Source organism: Hyaena hyaena, unplaced genomic scaffold (genome assembly GCF_003009895.1).
Source record: "Hyaena hyaena isolate Hyena2069 unplaced genomic scaffold, ASM300989v1 scaffold_3, whole genome shotgun sequence".
Taxonomy (NCBI): domain Eukaryota; kingdom Metazoa; phylum Chordata; class Mammalia; order Carnivora; family Hyaenidae; genus Hyaena; species Hyaena hyaena.
The window spans coordinates 8696347-8712948 of NW_024080635.1; the positions used below are offsets into that span (position 1 = coordinate 8696347).

At 52.6% G+C, this 16602-nt stretch overlaps 1 protein-coding gene across 2 annotated transcripts; it reads left to right on the forward strand.

Annotated features, from left to right (window-relative positions):
* The first annotated feature begins 723 nt into the window (after positions 1 to 723).
* HMGCL (3-hydroxy-3-methylglutaryl-CoA lyase) lies at positions 724 to 16412 on the forward strand. Of its 2 annotated transcripts, XM_039231375.1 has the most exons (9): positions 724 to 829; positions 4057 to 4140; positions 6521 to 6628; positions 7226 to 7321; positions 8872 to 9020; positions 11423 to 11486; positions 12895 to 13083; positions 14430 to 14555; positions 15804 to 16412. In XM_039231375.1, the coding sequence occupies exons 1-9, from the start codon at positions 770 to 772 to the stop codon at positions 15903 to 15905; spliced, it is 978 nt and encodes a 325-aa protein (XP_039087306.1). In that variant the 5' UTR covers positions 724 to 769; the 3' UTR covers positions 15906 to 16412. The 2 variants fall into 2 exon arrangements, with proteins under 2 accessions (XP_039087306.1, XP_039087314.1); XM_039231383.1 differs by lacking the exon at positions 6521 to 6628.
* The last annotated feature ends 190 nt before the right edge of the window (positions 16413 to 16602 follow it).

Here is a 16602-nt window from a genome sequence, read left to right on the forward strand (position 1 = left end):
CAGTTGACATATATAACAACAGACAAAAATTTGCAAAGCAGCACTTAGCTTTACTACTTATTTTCTCCAATTTTTTCTATTTAAAAAAAAAAGCTGGCACCTGCTAGATTAATGTAATGACTCATTAATGGGGTACAACATGCATTTTGAAAAACACTGCTCTAAGCATTCAATTTCTTTGCCGCAGGGTCTTTGCATATGGTTTGCTCTCTGGAAAGCTTTTCGTGTGTCCTCTTTACCTGGATAAATCTTAATCATTCTCAAGGTATGAAATCAAAGGATGCTTCACGCTCACGCGCGCTCTCTCTCATGTCGACTGCCTGCATTTGGATCCTGGAGATCCTGAAGAAAAGAGTGAATACGTGCCAAGAACTCAGACCAGTGCATGGCAAATAGTAATGCTTCATCTTACCACCTTCCACTCGGAACTGGAAGGGTATTTGTGATTACTGCAAAAGGTAGTAATTACACAGCTATTTATATGATTATTAATGTCGTCCCACAGCTCCCAGAGTCTAAACCCCTTGATTAATTTTTGTTCATCTTTCTAGTCCTAGCCTCACTTCGCCACGGCAAGCAGAAGGCACTCAGCAAACGTAACAGATAAGGAACGATCCAGAAGGAATAAAAACATAGAAACTGGAGACGGCCAGTTTAGGGTGTCACCGCGACACGCCCGAAGCCCCGCCCCAAAGACGAGGGCACGCCCACCCGGCGCTCCGCGGTCACGTGAGACTCCGCGGCGGGTCGTGGAGGAAGCTGGGCCAAGATGGCGACCGCGAGGAAGGTGATGCCGCGGAGACTGACGGTTTTGGCGTCTCTCCGGGCTGTAAGTGCCCCGGCCCGCCGAGGGGTGGCCCTGCAGGCACCGTGACGGTCGGGTTCGGGGCCATGGCCCGTGGCGGCTGCTCTTTGAGAGCCGAATCCGGACAGCTCCTCAGGCCACAGTGCGGGAGGAGGGCCTTGGAGTCGTGGGTCCTCTTTGTCCCGCCCAGATCCCTTGAGGGGCACAGGGAAACGGAGGCCCAGACATGGGGGACGATCTGGGGCTCTTCCCGGCGACCCTCGCAACTTGTCCCTCCGAGCTTGCCAAGCTTCTCGGTAGTGAAAATCACGAATACCCTTCCAGTTCCGAGTCGAGAAAGCAGGGCCCTCCCCCTCTCTCCACCTGCATTGCCAGCTCTTGTTGCATTTGGGGACGCGTGTAGAGCTATCCTAGCGTGCCAAGTAGGACTGGGGTCGCGTAGGACTGTGTGTGATTTCCTTGGAATTGTACTTTGGGCACGTTCGAGCCTGATGTTCTCCACTCAGTGAGTGGAAGGAAAGTGTAGGAGACCTAGCTGAATAAGGGGTCAAATAAATTGTTTTGGTTAAAGCTCTCATGCCCAGTGGTTCTGCCACTAAGTTGAGTGACAATTATTTACTCTCTAAACCTCCGTTTTCTCATCTATAACTTGGGTAAACATTACCGCAGGGTTCTTTGGAGGTGAAGGAAAATGTCGGTAAAAGCATTTGACATTGTTTTAGGTCATAGGAAGTGGTAAGTCGGTTGTGTTATTTTTGCCTTAGATTGTTTAAAAGAAGCAGTTATAAGTGTAAGGTGGGGAAAATTATACTGTCTTGCAGTGGGCCCCTCAGAAAACCACTCTAATGTCTACTAGGCCACCCATCCCTGCCACTGATTAATGTGTAAAGATGGTACTTCCAACCTGAGAAATTAAGAAAATTAAACGAGAAAAAGAAAATTCCTGGTGTAATGACACGGTGGTAACAGGCCCTTCGTGAGGTTACTAGCATAGGGTTAGTATCAGAAGCAGATGGTTCAAGGCCAGATTACTTCACTTGCTAGCTGTGTGATTTAGGCTAATCTTTCTGAGGCTGCTTCTTCCTATATGGAGTTGAGATAATGATAGTCCCTGCCATGTAGGTACCAAATGAGGTACTGATCCTGAAGTTAGCACCGGGGTTTAGTTCTTATTAACTGTTGGTATAGGTATGCCATCGTTCAGGAGACTTGGGCCAAGACTTCTGAGGTTAGAGGAGATCATCTCTGGGCAGAGCTGTACAGAGGGAATGAACTGGGTGATTAACCAAGACAAGAGAAGATGGCGGGGGGTGGGGAGGGGGGCGCGGAGCAGAAGAGTGGCAAAGAGGCAATGTGGCTTAGGGGTAAGAGCAAGGTCTACATTGGCAGGTTCAGGTATTGACTAAGTGGGTCAGCTAACCATGTGACCTTGGGAGAGTTACTCAATCTCTGGCTTCCCATTTTTCACAGTAAAAAGGAGATTATAATGGGCCCTACCTAATAAGGTTGTTGAGAGGATGATAGGGTTTATATGTAAAAGGCTCTGGCAAATATTAAATGCTTAATAATAAATGTGAATTATTATGTGAAGAGTTGTTATGGGGAAGGAAGTGGAATTGAGTTTATTCTGCTCTAGTAAAAGGAAATTGGAAGCGGGTCTTGCATGCTTTCAACAACGTCCAACAGTTATTCATCAAGCCCCTAAATGTCCCAGGGCCTTGGAAATACAGCAATGGACAAAACACAGTCCCTTCCTCATGCAGCTTACATTCCAGTGGGATCACTTCAGGGCATTTGACCAGCATAGGCTGAACGTCCCTATGGTAGTGACAGTCGACTTGCAGGGACCTTCCAACCTTGCCTATTGACTTCATGAAATTCAGTGGCTCATCGCCTTAGTCACTGACTAAAAGCAAGGCCAGTTCAGGTGAGTTGTTCAAGTTCCAGCTGATTCCCAGCAGGGAATGTTTCCTTCCTTAAGGGTTGCAGGAGTTTGGGATCCTCAGAAGGTTACCCGGTGCACCTCTCCCCCTGCCTCATTGCAGTATGTTTATTCAGATTAAATCTGGCAAAATGAAGTTAATTTGCAGAGTTGTAGTATTAAGCACAGAGGAGAGAGGGAAGAGAAGCCTCGTATATTACTTGGTCATAAGGAGGGGAAGGTTTGGGGCTGACTTTAAATGGAGGAGACTCCAGACTTTTTAAAATGTCTTCAGCTGTCAGTGTCCTCTCCCCTTGGCCCCCTTCCTTGTCATCACACAGCCTGTGACTGTAACAGAACAAGTCCTGCTCCATCCTCCAACCCCACTGAGTCTAAGTCTAACTCCTTCCCATACCTAATAACTGTCCTCCTCTGGGGCGGCTCTGCCCCTTCATGCATTTATTTGTTATCTCAGTAACTTTTTAATGAGTGTCTGCTCTGTAACAAGCACAGTCCCAAACGCAAGGGATGGAGTGGAGGTGGAGACTGAGCCTCATAGAGCTTGTATTCTTACTGGAGGAAACATTGAGTAGGCATTATTTGCAGTGCTCTGAAGGAATTACAGTTTTGAAATGGAAAATGATGAGGCTGAGGGGCTTGGCAGCTTTACAAAAGGTGGTCAGAAGAGGCTTAACTGGCTGAAAGGTGAGAAGGAGCAGATGTGGAAGAGCCAGGGGAAGAGCATTCTGGGCAGAGGGAACAGTAACCCTTGAGGCCCTGCTGTGGGAGGAAGGCCATTGGGCTGCAGTGTATAGTTACCCGCCCCCCCCCACCCCCCACCCTGGGGGAAGGCAGGGCAGTGGGAACAAGTAATGAGTTCACTGAGATCAGCAGGAGCCAAATGATAACCTTCTAGCCCATGGTGAGTGGGGTCAGGGGATGAGTCAAGTTTCTGGCTTAAGCAATAGAATGTAAGTGATGTTTTTTACTGAGAAAGCATGAAGTCATATGGGGCTTTAGGAGAATTTAAACAGTTCTGATTTGGAACTTCTAAATTTCGGAGGTGCAAATAGGCCTGTGTAAGAAACAACCTAAATGCTCCACTGTCAGACAGACAGTTGGAAATCGGCCTGTGCCAGGAGCGTGAATCTCTTGCCCATCCCTCAGTGGGACACTTTTGTTCTTTTTGTTCTCAATTCTAAAATGAACCAACTGTGAGAAATATTGCTTCTTGTTCCAGTGAAGGTGGATCCATTCTTTTAGATTTGTCCCCTTGGGAACCTGGGAGAATCTCTTCTGGTTACTTTTTGTTTCCTCTTTTAAACCAAAGGTCAGCACCTCTTCTGCAGATACTTTGCGAAGGCAAGTGAAAATTGTGGAAGTTGGTCCCCGAGACGGACTACAAAATGAAAAGGTAAAGATGGAAATCAGCCAAAAGAGGTTTTTCAAGCAAGACAAGTTCCCTGTGGTGGGCACAGCCAGGACGGACAGAGCTCTGCACGATACGCTTGTCCCACCCGACACAGAGCAGAGTCCAGGAGGCCGGGCAGGCACCTATGACAGTAAAGCAATCTAAGTTGGTGGAGCAACAGGTGTGGTGTCCCTGCGGGGACATCTCAAGGCCCCGTGGGGCAGGGCAAACGGTACAGACCGCAGGAAAGTAGAGTGAAGGTGAGAGCATGCCTTTTATCCGGCAATTCCACGTTAAGGGGATTTATCTAAAGGAAGCCACGAAGGCCACATGGCCACAAAGATTTAGCCTTAGAAATGTTCCTTCCAACCCCCTTGTAACAAGAGAACAGTTGGAAACCACCTAAATGCTTGGTGTGGGGAATATTAGATCAAATACTTAAGTGGCTTCATAAAATGGATTATGAAGCTGTTACTAATTCAGGAGTATATTAAGTGACTCAAGCAGATGATAAAATAGTACATATATTCTTTAATCTTACACTTTTATGTAAGAAACAAAAAAAATTATATATATGTGAGAACATCTACCTAGAAAAGAATCTAGAAGAGTGCTGTCCAGTACAAGTTTCTGTGAAGATGGAAATCCTGTAGATGTGAGCTGTCCTGGACACATGGCTGTCGAGCACCTGAAATGTGGCTAATGCAGGGCGCTGTGATGGCTCAGTCAGTTAGTCGTCCAACTTCGGCTCAGGTCATGATCTCCTGGTTCATGAGTTCAAGCCCCAAGTCGAGCTATCTGCTGTCAGCCCAGAGCTTGCTTCGGATCCTCTGTCCCTCTCTCTCTGCTCCTCCTTTGCTCACACATGTGCCCCTACTCTCCCAAAAATAAGTAAACATTTAAAAAAAAAAAAAGTGACTAGTGTGGCTGGGGAACTGAAATTTTGTTTTTATGTAATTTAAATGTCAATTTAAATAATTATGTATGGCTAGTGTCTAATGTATTGGACTATACACATCTAGAAAGCTACATTATCAGGGTGTTACTGTTGTACCTCTGGGAGATTTTAAGGATGATTTTCTTCTGGTTTGAGCATGTTTTTGAAATAATTGTGTATTATTTTTTCAATCAGAAAAGCCTTTCTTTTTCCTCCCTTCCTCCCTTCCTCCCTTCCTCCCTTCCTTCCTTCCTTCCTTCCTTCCTTCTTCCCTCCTCCCTCCCTCCCTCCCTCCCTTCTTTCCTTGAAAAGCCAAGCTTTAATAGAGCTTCTATCTTTTTTTTTTTTTATAAACATTTTAATTTATTTTTGAGAGATAGAAATGCAGAGCAAGAGCAGGGGAGGGGCAGAGATAGGGGGAGACACAGAATCTGAAGCAGGCTCCAGGCTCTGAGCTGTCAGCACAGAGCATGACGTGGGGCTCGAACTCATGAGCCACGAGATCATGACCTGGGCTGAAGTTGGATGCTCAGCTGACGGAGCCACCCCAGAGCCCCAAATAGAGCATATTTCTGACAATAAACTGTAAGCTCTGTGAGGGCAGAATCATTTCTGTTCTGCTCACTGCTGTATTCCTAGCACCTAGCACAATCCCTGGAACACGGAGGGCTCTCAAAAATTTCTTACAGAATGGTTTAAGGTAAAGTGATGAGAGAGAAATTAAGGGGGTTGGGGTGGAAGGGCCTGATGAGAAGGACTTGGAGTTCTTGGATTTCTGAGCTAAACCTGTAAATACTAAGGAGTCATAGAAGGCTTTTGAGCAGGAGAGTGAAACAGTAGAGACTGTTGTAGAAGGATTCCTGTTTGGGATGAATTGGTAGAGGGAGACCATACCATAATATACAGGAGAGAATGATAGCGGATTTGGAAAGAGGGATCCGTAGAATCTAGGGGCGCAACTAGGCCTGGTGGAGGAGGGAAAGAAAGAAGCAGTAGGCTGGCCATGTGAGGATGAGGCCCTGAGCCAGCTGGGAGATGGAAAAGGGGGCAATGTGATACTTTCAGGGCCCCAGCTCACAGGACCCAGAGAGTTAGTCATCTCTGCCCCTTCGGGCCATCGCACATTGCTCTCAATTCGTTTATGATGGGTTCATAAATTAACAGTTAAGAAAAAGCCTTTAAGGCAGAAAAATATCATTTCCATGTAAATATTCACACCTTTCCAGGCAAGAAGTTGCCTGCACCGCAAAATGCTATCTGTAGAGCTTGAAGATGGGCCCCACCTACCGGCAAGGGTTACGTGTGAATTCATGGTCGTGCCTGGAAGCTGAGGGGCTGAAGTGCCCGCTGTAGCAGAGCTCTGGGCTAACGGCCACTGCGTTCTGAGACCGCCGACTCCCCACCTTTGCTAACCTGCCTCTTCCGGTGCTTCTGTCTCCCCTACAGAACATTGTGCCTACTCCTATAAAAATCAAGCTGATAGACATGCTTTCCGAAGCAGGACTCACTGTTATAGAAGCCACCAGCTTTGTGTCCCCCAAGTGGGTTCCCCAGGTGAGCCCCAGCCCTCAGGCATTTCTCAGATGAGAGATGTACAGTTTTGCATTCAGCCTGGAAGTAGGTAGAAGGCGGGGACAGAGGTCTCCAGGTCTCTGGCACGGTCCCAGGTGACGTCTCGTAGCCTGTGCGGTACAAGAACATGGGAGGAGGCTCGCCCCTGGCCTGGCTCGGGCACCTTGGTGAGGCCTTCCCCTCTCCAGGCTGAGGCTGACTCTCAGGTCTCCTCTGGCCCTGGAAGTCTAGCATCTCTAGACCTATCTGGAGATGGGGTGTCCGTGTTTATAAAAGGGAAAGACAGACAACTCCTGCTTCACAGAAAGATCCTGTTTACCTGAATGGTAAGTAACAGAAAGTCCGTTCTCAATAAATGGCTGGTAGTGTCCTTACTGCTGCTTCTGCTTGTGTAAAGCCAACAGTACTAGCCGTGTGGAGAAACTGGGGAAATCACGTGCACCGAGGAGGTGCAGGCGCGTCAGCGGTCAGACAAGTAGTACAGCCCTGGGAAGACACGGCTCTGCGAAAGGACTTCTTTTCTGAGGGTTCTGTACCTGCCTTTGGCAGTGACCTGGCATTGTCTCCTTTGGCTCCCAGATGGCTGACAACGCTGAAGTCTTGAAGGGCATCCAGAAATTTCCTGGTGTCAACTACCCAGTCCTGACCCCGAATATCAAAGGCTTCCAGGCAGCGGTAAGAGACTAGCTTGATGGTGGGAGCCTCTGAAATGAGATTGATGGCATCGGCTCCTGTCCTGTCCCTGAGCCCTGGTTCCTGTTGTGGGATGTCTGTCTGAAGGGCTTTCTCCAGTGATGATGAGCACGGTCAGACACACCCGGGCCCTGCCACCCCCAGCTCTCTGATCTTGACCGGCTACTTCATCTCTCTGAACCTCAGACTCTGCTTGTAAAATAGTGCTAACCCTAGTTTCCTGGTGCTAGGAGGATTTCAGAGGGTAGAATGCACCTATACTGCATAGCATAAGTCTGGTAGAAGGCAAGTGCTTAATCAGTGTTAGCTCTTGGTGTTATTACACACTTCCTCTCTAGAGAAAGGGCATCCCGCTCCCCACAGTGGTTGGTAGTATCTGCTAACTTTCTTACAATTTAGGACAAAAGAATCATTAGGGCTGTTGATTCTGAATTTAGGCAGAAAGCTGTTCTTAAGGATGACTTGCAGGTTGCAGGGTGGCGATGGCGGTGGTAGTATTGGCCACTGGGGGAAGGCCACGTGTGGTGGTGGGTTGTTTTTTTTTTTTTTTAAGTTTTTAATTATCTACTTTTGAGAAAGAGAGAGGGAGTGCGAGCAGGAGAGGAGCAGAGAGAGGAGGAGAATCTCAAGTAGTGATGCAGGGCTTGAACTCGCAAAACTGCGAGATCATGACCTGAACCAAAATCAAGAGTCGGAAGCTTAATCGATTGAGCCACTTCATTTTTTAAATGAAGATGTAATTCACTGTGTCAGGTTCCAAGGGCTGCCATGAGAGAACACCCAAGAGCTAGGCAGCTTAAAATAGCAGAATGTGTTCTCTCACAGCTCTGGAGGCCAAAAGTGTGACCTCAAGGTGGTAGTAGGGTTGGGTCCTTCTGAGGACGAGCTGTCCTAGCTTCCGAAGAAGCCTGGCAGTCCTTGGCATTTCTTGGCTCATAGATGTCTCATTCCCATCTCCGCCCCCATCTTCACAGGCCTGTTCCTCTGGGTGTGTCTTCACATGGCCTCCGTCTCAGAAGGACACCCGTCCCATTGGAGTAGGGACCAGTATGACCTCATTTTAACTAATGACTTCCAGTCCCAGCCTGTTCCCAAGTAAGGCCACCTTCTGGGGTACTAGGGATTAGGACTTCTATAAATCTTTTGAGGGGTTCACAATTCAACACATATTTCCTTCCTTCCTTCCTTCCTTCCTTCCTTCCTTCCTTCCTTCCTTCCTTCCTTCCTTCCTTCCTTCCAAGCATTAACTTTTTTTAATGTTTATGGGGGGGGGTGTGCACATGTGGGGGAGGGGCAGAGAGAGAGGGAGACACAGAATCCAAAGCAGGCTGACCGCTCGAGCCAGACACTGTGCTCGAACTCAGGGACCATGAGATCACGACCTGAGCCCACGTCAGACACTTAACTGATTGAGCCACCCAGGTGCCCCCATATTTTCATATATTATCAAATTCACTGTAAGACCAGGGATTTTGCCACGCGGGTGTTCCTTGCGGGGAAGAGGCTGAATGGAGCTCACTCGCTCGTGGCAGGTTGCCGCTGGAGCCAAGGAAGTGAGCGTCTTTGGAGCTGCCTCAGAGCAGTTCACCAGGAAGAACACCAACTGCTCCATCGAAGAGAGTCTGCAGCGCTCGGACGAAATCTTGAGGGCAGCCCGGGCTGCCGGGATCCCTGTGCGCGGGTGAGTGAGACCACACCAGTGCCTGCTCCTCGGCACACTTCTGGAATGGGGCCCGCCTCTGACTCCAGCCACCCTCCTCCCCACAAGCTCCTTATCCTGGGTGCAGGCAGCCCACGCTCCGCACCTGGCCATCTTTCCTCAAGTAGATGTGGTCATGAGAAATCCCGGCAGGTGCTTCCTCCAAACCTGGTTTTGAGGTCAGTTCACCAGAGGAATCCAGCAGACAGCACACCAACCGGGGTTTGTGGAGGCCAGGTTCATCCTGGCTCCACCACCCTCTCTTCTCATGGGTCTCAAGAATCCCCTCAGCCTCTAGGTCTCCAACCTCATGTATGTATTTTTAAGTTTATTTATTTGGTGTGGGCGGAGAGCGGGAAAGAGACAGCCCTAGGCAGGCTCCACACCATCAGTGTAGAGCCCGATGTGGGGCTTGAACTCATGAACCATGAGGTCATGATTTGAGCCAAAGTCGGACGTTTAACCAACTCAGCCACCCAGGCGCCCCTCCAGCATCACATCTTTCACGGCAAGAGTGGCAGGCACTGTCCATGTGTTATCTGTGACCTCACGGTTACCCAGCAAGGAAGACTGTCCCCACTTCCGCATGACAGAACTGGCTCAGGCTGAAGAGTGCTGTGAGGTGACACAGCTGTCCACGCTGCAGCCAGAGTTCAGAAGTGATCCCCTCACTCCCTGGTTAAAACCTTTCAGTGGCTCCCCACTCTGAACTTTTCAGCCGCCTACAAGCCCCTGCCTCGCTCTGCAGTGGTGTTCACTGTCCCTGTCCAGCGCCGCTTCCCCTGCACGCTGCATTCAGCCCACTTCTTTCCATGTGTCACGTGCTCCCACTCTCTTGCCTCTGGGCCTTTCCACAGGCTTTCCGTAGACTCTGAACTCTCTTGCTCCTGTGTCCTAACTCCTGCTCATCCTTCAGCTCCCCTCTGGGAGGCATTTCCTCCGGGAAGCTTTCTCTGTCCCTCACTGGAGTTGGTTCCCCTCATCCAGGCTCCCGTGGCCCCCGGACATCCTGGAACATAACGTTTAGCTGCGTGTTAGCTTCTCCCTGCCTCCTACCCCTGCTAGACTGTGCTCCCCGTGAAGACAGAGCCCACATTCTGAAGTCCCTGGTGGGCTCCCTCCCGCAGCCCAGAGCCAGCGCTCGGGGTGCTCAGGAAGGAGAGGGTGGATGGGGAAGCAAGGCTTGTGGGGTCTGACTCCCAAGCCTGTGCTCGTTCCCCAGCGTGTCCTCTCCCTTCTCCTTGCTCCACAGTGATTAGAGAATAAGGGGGGGGGGGGGAGCGGAATTAGGAAAATGTACTGAGATCTTTGAGGCTAAAATTAATTATCCAGCAAACATATGCTATGCCTCTAACATGCAGAAAAGTGTGCTAGACTCTAAGGTTTTAGTGGAGCCTTAGCTCCAACAGGACAGGAGGGAACGGAAACCCAAGATCCAGAGATCCAGCCTCCTTCCCGCAGCTTGCAGGTCGCCATGGTCAGGCCCGTGCCCAGCTCTCCAGCCACAGGCTGTCCTTTGCCCTTTGCTCTCTGAGCCTCGGTTCTTCTGTCCTTTGTTCTGTGGCTTGAACACACCCATTCTTCCAGCTGGGGCCTCCGCACCGCCCTTCTCTCTGTCTGGAATGCCCTTCCAGCAGCCCTCCTGCCCCAGTCGAGCTCCCACATCAGGGCCTCAGAGACTCCCCCCACCCCCCGCCCCGGGGCCACCCGGTACTGGCTGCTGTCACTTTCCCTGTTCTTCCCCTCACAGCACGCCAGTCCGGGATGATCTCATTCACTCCTCGGGCTGCCTTTTTATTGGCTCTCCCCCTACATGGAAATAAACTCCGTGAGGGCAGGGACCTTGTCCGTCTTGTTCACCACATGACCCAGTGCCTGGCACTTAGTGGGCAACTCAGCAAATATCAGTTGAATAAGTGAGTGTATGAATCCCGGGACAGCTCCCCAGAGCCACTGACCCCTGGCCTTCAGGCCAGCCCAGCCCTTTTGTTCCTGCTTGGGTTTAGTCTGGCCTTGGCCCCCTCCCGTGAGTAGGGGCTGCACACCTGTGGCGCCTGTTCCTGTTCCGCTTTCCCTCACTGCCCCGTGGCTCAGCCGCCTGCTCCTGCCGCCCTCTCTGGCTTCTCGCCTCAGGCCTCTGCGGCCAGCTTCCTGAGCTAGCGCCCCCTCGTCCCCTCCCTGCCCTGGCTCTCCTCTGCCCCCTCCTGACGCGACCCGGCATGACCTGCATTCCGGTTCCACGTCCTTGAATTCGCTGTTCACCCAGACATTTTGACCTGCTGCACGTCAGGGATGGATGTCAAACAGCAGCCCTGGACCCTGCGTCAGCGCTGCTGGCCAGGGGGCTCGGGGGCACTGACACCACCTCCCCTGTCCCCCCACAGGTATGTCTCCTGTGCACTTGGATGCCCCTACGAAGGGAAGATCTCCCCGGCTAAAGTAGCTGAGGTGTGTGTGTATCCGGGCGGGGGCCTTCTGAGGGTCGCCTCCCTTGCCTGCCCCTGGGCTTCCCCTCGCCACCCTTTCCCAGGGGTCGCTGGTGTCATTCGCTCACCCAGCTCCTTCCTTCATTCCCCCCCGGGAGAGCAGCCCCGGCACCTCCTCCTGGAGGCCCACCTCCCGGAGAAGCCCCACCTTGTGCCCCAGCCTGAAAGCCTGATTCAGTTTCCAGGCTGGTCAGTGGGCGGGTGGCAATTGAGGCGACCTGTGGAGAGGCTCCTCACCCTGGGTCCCTGTGGTTCCGCGCCCTCGGCATCCCCTGAGCAGTAACTGAGTCGGCACCAGGCACCGAGAAGAGCACAGGGTGGGAAGTGAGTTTGAGCAGCCCAAGAGCTTACGCCCCTTAGCCCTCAAAGTCAGCCCGCAGATCTGGGGGGGTTATTGTTACCGCATTTTTCAGGCGAGGAAACGGAGGCTAAAGGACTCGCCACACAGGTTGCAGATGGTGAGACTAGGGCTCGGCCCCCACCTTGTTGCCCTTCAGCCCCAGCTGCTGTTCCCCACGCGTGCAGTGAGGCGCAGGCGGCGGCTGCTTGCTGGGGCCGCGCTCCACGCACCGCCCGTCCTCCCCGCAGCCCCACGAAGGCTCCTCGCTGTTTCTCAGAAGGAGAAACGGAAGCTCCGAGAGGGTCAGCCCTTTGCCGATGCCCCCAGTCAGGCAGCAGGCGAAAGGGGACACTGACCAGGGTCCGTCACCCCGAGCCCTCTCCTTCCCTGCATCCCCTGCCCCCACGGGCTGTCCTCAGCCTGCTGCCTGGGTGGCCGGGGGCTCGCCGTTCCATCTAGCTGGCACACCTCTGCAGAGTGTCCCCTGTGTCCCCGGCCCTGTCACACCTCTCCACCTTCTCTGGCAGCGCAGGGTGGGGCAGCGTCTCAAGTGGGGCGCACGCTGTCCTGGCTTTGCAGGGGTTTTAGGGGTTTGCAGATGGGCTTCTAAAAGTGCAAACGGTATGTACTTCTGTTGACAGTCAGTAACCGGCACCTCAGACCCGCAATGTGACAGGTCTTACTGAGGATAAGGTTATGTGACAGGAACCCATGGTACTGGGTCCAGTATTTGGCTCTGGCACAGGGCGTGGAGGTTGGAAGTGAAGGACTGAAGCCTGAGGCACAGCGGGGAGGAAGGCGCAGGCTCAGAGCCCTGGGGTTGCTCCGGCGGCCAGCCCGCTCCCTCCTGAGTAGAACGGGGATGATCATTGCCATTCAGAAAGTTGGAAGGAGCCTATGACGCGACAGGAATTTAGTGTCTTGGACGTGGAGATGTTCTGTGTAGGCCAAGGACCCCTGCACCTGAGGTCTTGGGCCCCTGGCTTGGAGAATCCGGTGTCCTCCAAGTACTGGTTGCTTACTTCCTCAGATCACCAAGAAGATGTACTCCCTGGGCTGCTACGAGATCTCCCTGGGGGACACCATCGGCGTGGGCACCCCTGGAGTCATGAAGGACATGCTGTCTGCTGTCATGCACGAGGTGCCTGTGGCTGCCCTGGCCGTCCACTGCCATGACACCTATGGCCAGGCCCTGGCCAACACCTTGATAGCGCTGCAGGTAATCGGGCACGTCCTGGGAGAAAGACCTGTGTCCATTCTCCTGAAGGGCACAGTGGCGGGCCAGCTGGGTTCGTGCATTCTGTCAGGAAGCTCCCACTGATAACCCGTGCGCCAGGCCCCTGGCCGGCCACTGTGGACACAGACATGTGACCCTGACCTAAAAGGGTCTTAGGGGAGACAGCCAAGGGAGTTTTGTGATAGTCCTCATGCGTTACGACAGATCACATGAAGGGAGGAAGCACAGGGCGGAGGAAGGCCTCCAGCCCAGCTGGGAAGGCCAGAGAGGATTTGCCAGAAGCGGCTTGAAGGAGGCTTGGAGGATGTGAAGAGGTTGAGCAGAGAAAAGGGAAGTGAAAAGCTGACCAGGCAGCCCTGCACTGCAGGGCTGAGGCGGGGTTCCGGGAGGACGCATGCGCCGGCCCCGCGAGTGCGCACAGGGCTGGGGGGAGCAGTTGAGGAGACCGGAAGTAGAGGTAGGCGAAGGTCACTCTGCTAGAGCCTTTCATGCTGTTCCCCGAAGATTGACCTGAGCTTTCAGGCTGGGTTTCCCTTGAGGTTTGCTTCTTATGGGCTGGCCCAGAAGGACTCCCTGGACAGGCCAGCCCTAGGACAAGAGTTCTGAGCGTCTGACTGCAGGCCGCCTTGATTTCACATCGGTCAGAGTCAGGGTCAGGGTCTGACCTGCTGGCTTTATGTTAGCTGATGCAGTCCTGGGCCATCTTTGTTTGGGTTTTTCCCCCCTTCGTTTCTTCTTTCTTTTTCTTTTCTTTTTTTTTTTTCTCTGATCTCCTAGAAGCTCACATCTCTAAGCCACATGATTCTGTGACTTTCTGGGCCTGCTTTCTCCACTGTGGCTGTCCAGGTTAAGATCTGTGGGAGGTTTGAGGGGAGAGGGGAAGGGGCAAGTGGGCAGCACTGACCCCGGGCTGCAGAATAGGCCCCCTGGGCTTAGAGGTCCAACTTGAAGTGAGAGCAGCCCAGGGCAGGGCAGGTGGGGTGGATAAACGAATCACCGTCAACAACAGGGGTCTGAAATCTCAGCAGTGGAGGCACTTCCTTTAGGTCTGTGTCCAGGAAGAGCCCGAGGAACCTTTGAGAGTGAGGAGTCCAGCATGAAAGGAACCCGGGAAGATACTCCTTGTAGAGGAAACAGTGTCCACAAAAGATACACACTGTTCCAGGAGCTAGGAGGGGGAACAGTAACAGAATTCTTAGCCAAAGGAAAGAATAACTTTTCAGTGGAATTTCAGCCAGCAGTTGATCAGGAGGTTTGCAGGGACTGGCTCTGTCGGTAGGCCCTGGTCCCCACAGTGACAGCCATGTTTCAACCCCTTGTGTTTCCAGATGGGAGTGAGCGTTGTGGACTCCTCTGTGGCAGGACTTGGAGGCTGTCCGTATGCACAGGGGGCATCAGGAAACTTGGCCACTGAAGACCTTGTCTACATGCTGTCTGGCTTGGGCATGCACACGGTGAGCACGCCTACCCCCTGGTGGTGACAGCCCCAAACTGACTAGCTAGCGCTTTCCCCGAAGCTGGAGGACAGATGCTGATATTTTGTTTAGGGGTTGGGTTTTTTGTTTTGTTTTGTTTTGTTTTGGTGGTCGGGAGGTCAGTTAAGAGGGGAATCCTGTCAGTGGGTTAGAGATGTTTTCTTGTACTTTTTTTTTTTTTAAGTTTTATTTGAGAGAGAGTGTGCATGAGTGGGGGAGGGACAGAAAAAGAGGGAGAGACAGAATCCCAAGCAGGCTTTGTCGTCAGCACGAGGGCCAATGTGGGGCTTGAACCCATGAACCTGAGATTGTGACCTGAGCCAAAACCAGGAGTCAGAAGCTTAACCGACTGAGCCACCCAGGCACCCCTAGCGTATGTTTTCGAGGTAGGAGAGTATGGTTGATCGAGGCCACGAGGCCAGGCTCTCAGTTGGACACAGGTCCATTGGAGGAGGCACCAAGGTGTGGGGGAAGGGCCATGAAAGGAGCCACATGCACTACGTGAGTCAGTTCCCCCAGGCCTCCATTTCACTCCGTGTAGAATGAGGGCAGGAGAATGAGCCAGCCCTCCCCAGGGCTCCGTCAGTGTCAGTAAGGGCCCTCAGTGGTGGGCTGGAAGCAGTATCGCATCTGGGCTTTGGGGCCAGATGGAACTTGGTTTAAAACCTAGTCCTGTCACTCATGGGCCATGTGACCTGACAATTGCTTCACCTCCCTGGGCCTACGCCATGGCAATGATAACAGTACCTGTCTCGCAGGGCTGTTAGGAGGATCAGGTGGGAACCTGGAACGCACAGCCCTGAGCTGAGCACACAGACTGCGCCAGTAAATGCGAGCTGCTGTGATGAATGGAGGTTTTCAGGGTGGCCCTCTGAGCTGGTGTCTCCATCCTGGCGCTCTTTGTTACTTCAATACGGAGCTTTGGACCACTGCAGGCCAGGCCCAGTGCCAGGTGCGGGAGATGGGGCAATGACCTAAGACTGACGAGCTCCCTGCCCCGGTGGCAGCACTGGAAACCAATTCCACGTACAAGAGGTGTCACAGGGGTAACCCCCGATGGCACAAGGGTACAGCCTTGCAGGCAGTTGGTGTCCCACCAGAAGAGGAACAGACCCTGTCTGTCTTCACCTTTCCTTTCTTGGTATCAGCTTTCTGTCCAGTCTGATGTTTCCCTGAGTGTTGAAGGCAGGTCATGACTTAGTACATCCTCTCACTTGTTTATCCAAGGGTGTGAACCTCCAGAAGCTCCTGGAAGCTGGGACCTTTATCTGCCAAGCGCTGAACAGGAAAACCTGCTCCAAAGTGGCTCAGGCCACCTGTAAACTCTGAGCCCTTTTGCTGCCCAAAGCCCTGGGCACCATGTGGGGAAGAGGGGCGCACGGGAGTGATTCGGGACAGGGCACCTGGAAATGGGAATGAAATTCACAGCAGGCCCCTCCCTGCCGGCTCTGCGCATAGGGCTCCTGCACAAGGGAGGCCTCCCTGCCAGACCCGGGTGTGAGTGAGAAGCCCTGGGGCTGCGGGTCTCCCTGCCCCAGGGACCCCCGGCCCCGGAGCTCAATGCCTGAGGGCACCCTAGAACCTAATTCTGCGGCCTCATCTCCGGGTGAAACCTGTCAGCTAGCTACACTACACAGCTTGACCGTGGGGTGGCCCAGGGGCCATTGCCGGCGCCCTACAGCAAGGGGGCGTGGAGGAGTATTTCCCCAACCTGGCAGAGGGCGTCTGCGGAAGGGGCGAGGTGGCCACTGCCAACACCAGCATCTCTGGGAAATCTCCACTCTGCCCATGATGTTTGAAAAGAGCTGCTGTAATTAAACGTTGAATGGCACGGAAGCATCGGGCATTCTGTTGCGCAGACGTGTGTACGAGTGGGGGAGACTTTGGATCATAAAACACCTTACCACATGGCATCCTGAGAGGAAAATGGAGACTTTGAACTGGTTTACGGATCTCTGGATTATGTCCTCCGTTTCCCCACCCAGGCCCCAAACTCATGACTGGAAACCTGCGGCTCTGGGCTCGG

What these genes read in the sequence shown, in the direction of transcription:
- HMGCL (XM_039231375.1), top strand. Translation starts at nt 770, where the DNA reads ATGGCGACCGCGAGGAAGGTGATGCCGCGGAGACTGACGGTTTTGGCG. An exon ending in TTTTGGCGTCTCTCCGGGCT is followed by an intron (nt 830 to 4,056) that starts GTAAGTGCCCCG and finishes TTTAAACCAAAG; the next exon opens with GTCAGCACCTCTTCTGCAGA. An exon ending in CCCCCAAGTGGGTTCCCCAG is followed by an intron (nt 6,629 to 7,225) that starts GTGAGCCCCAGC and finishes TTTGGCTCCCAG; the next exon opens with ATGGCTGACAACGCTGAAGT.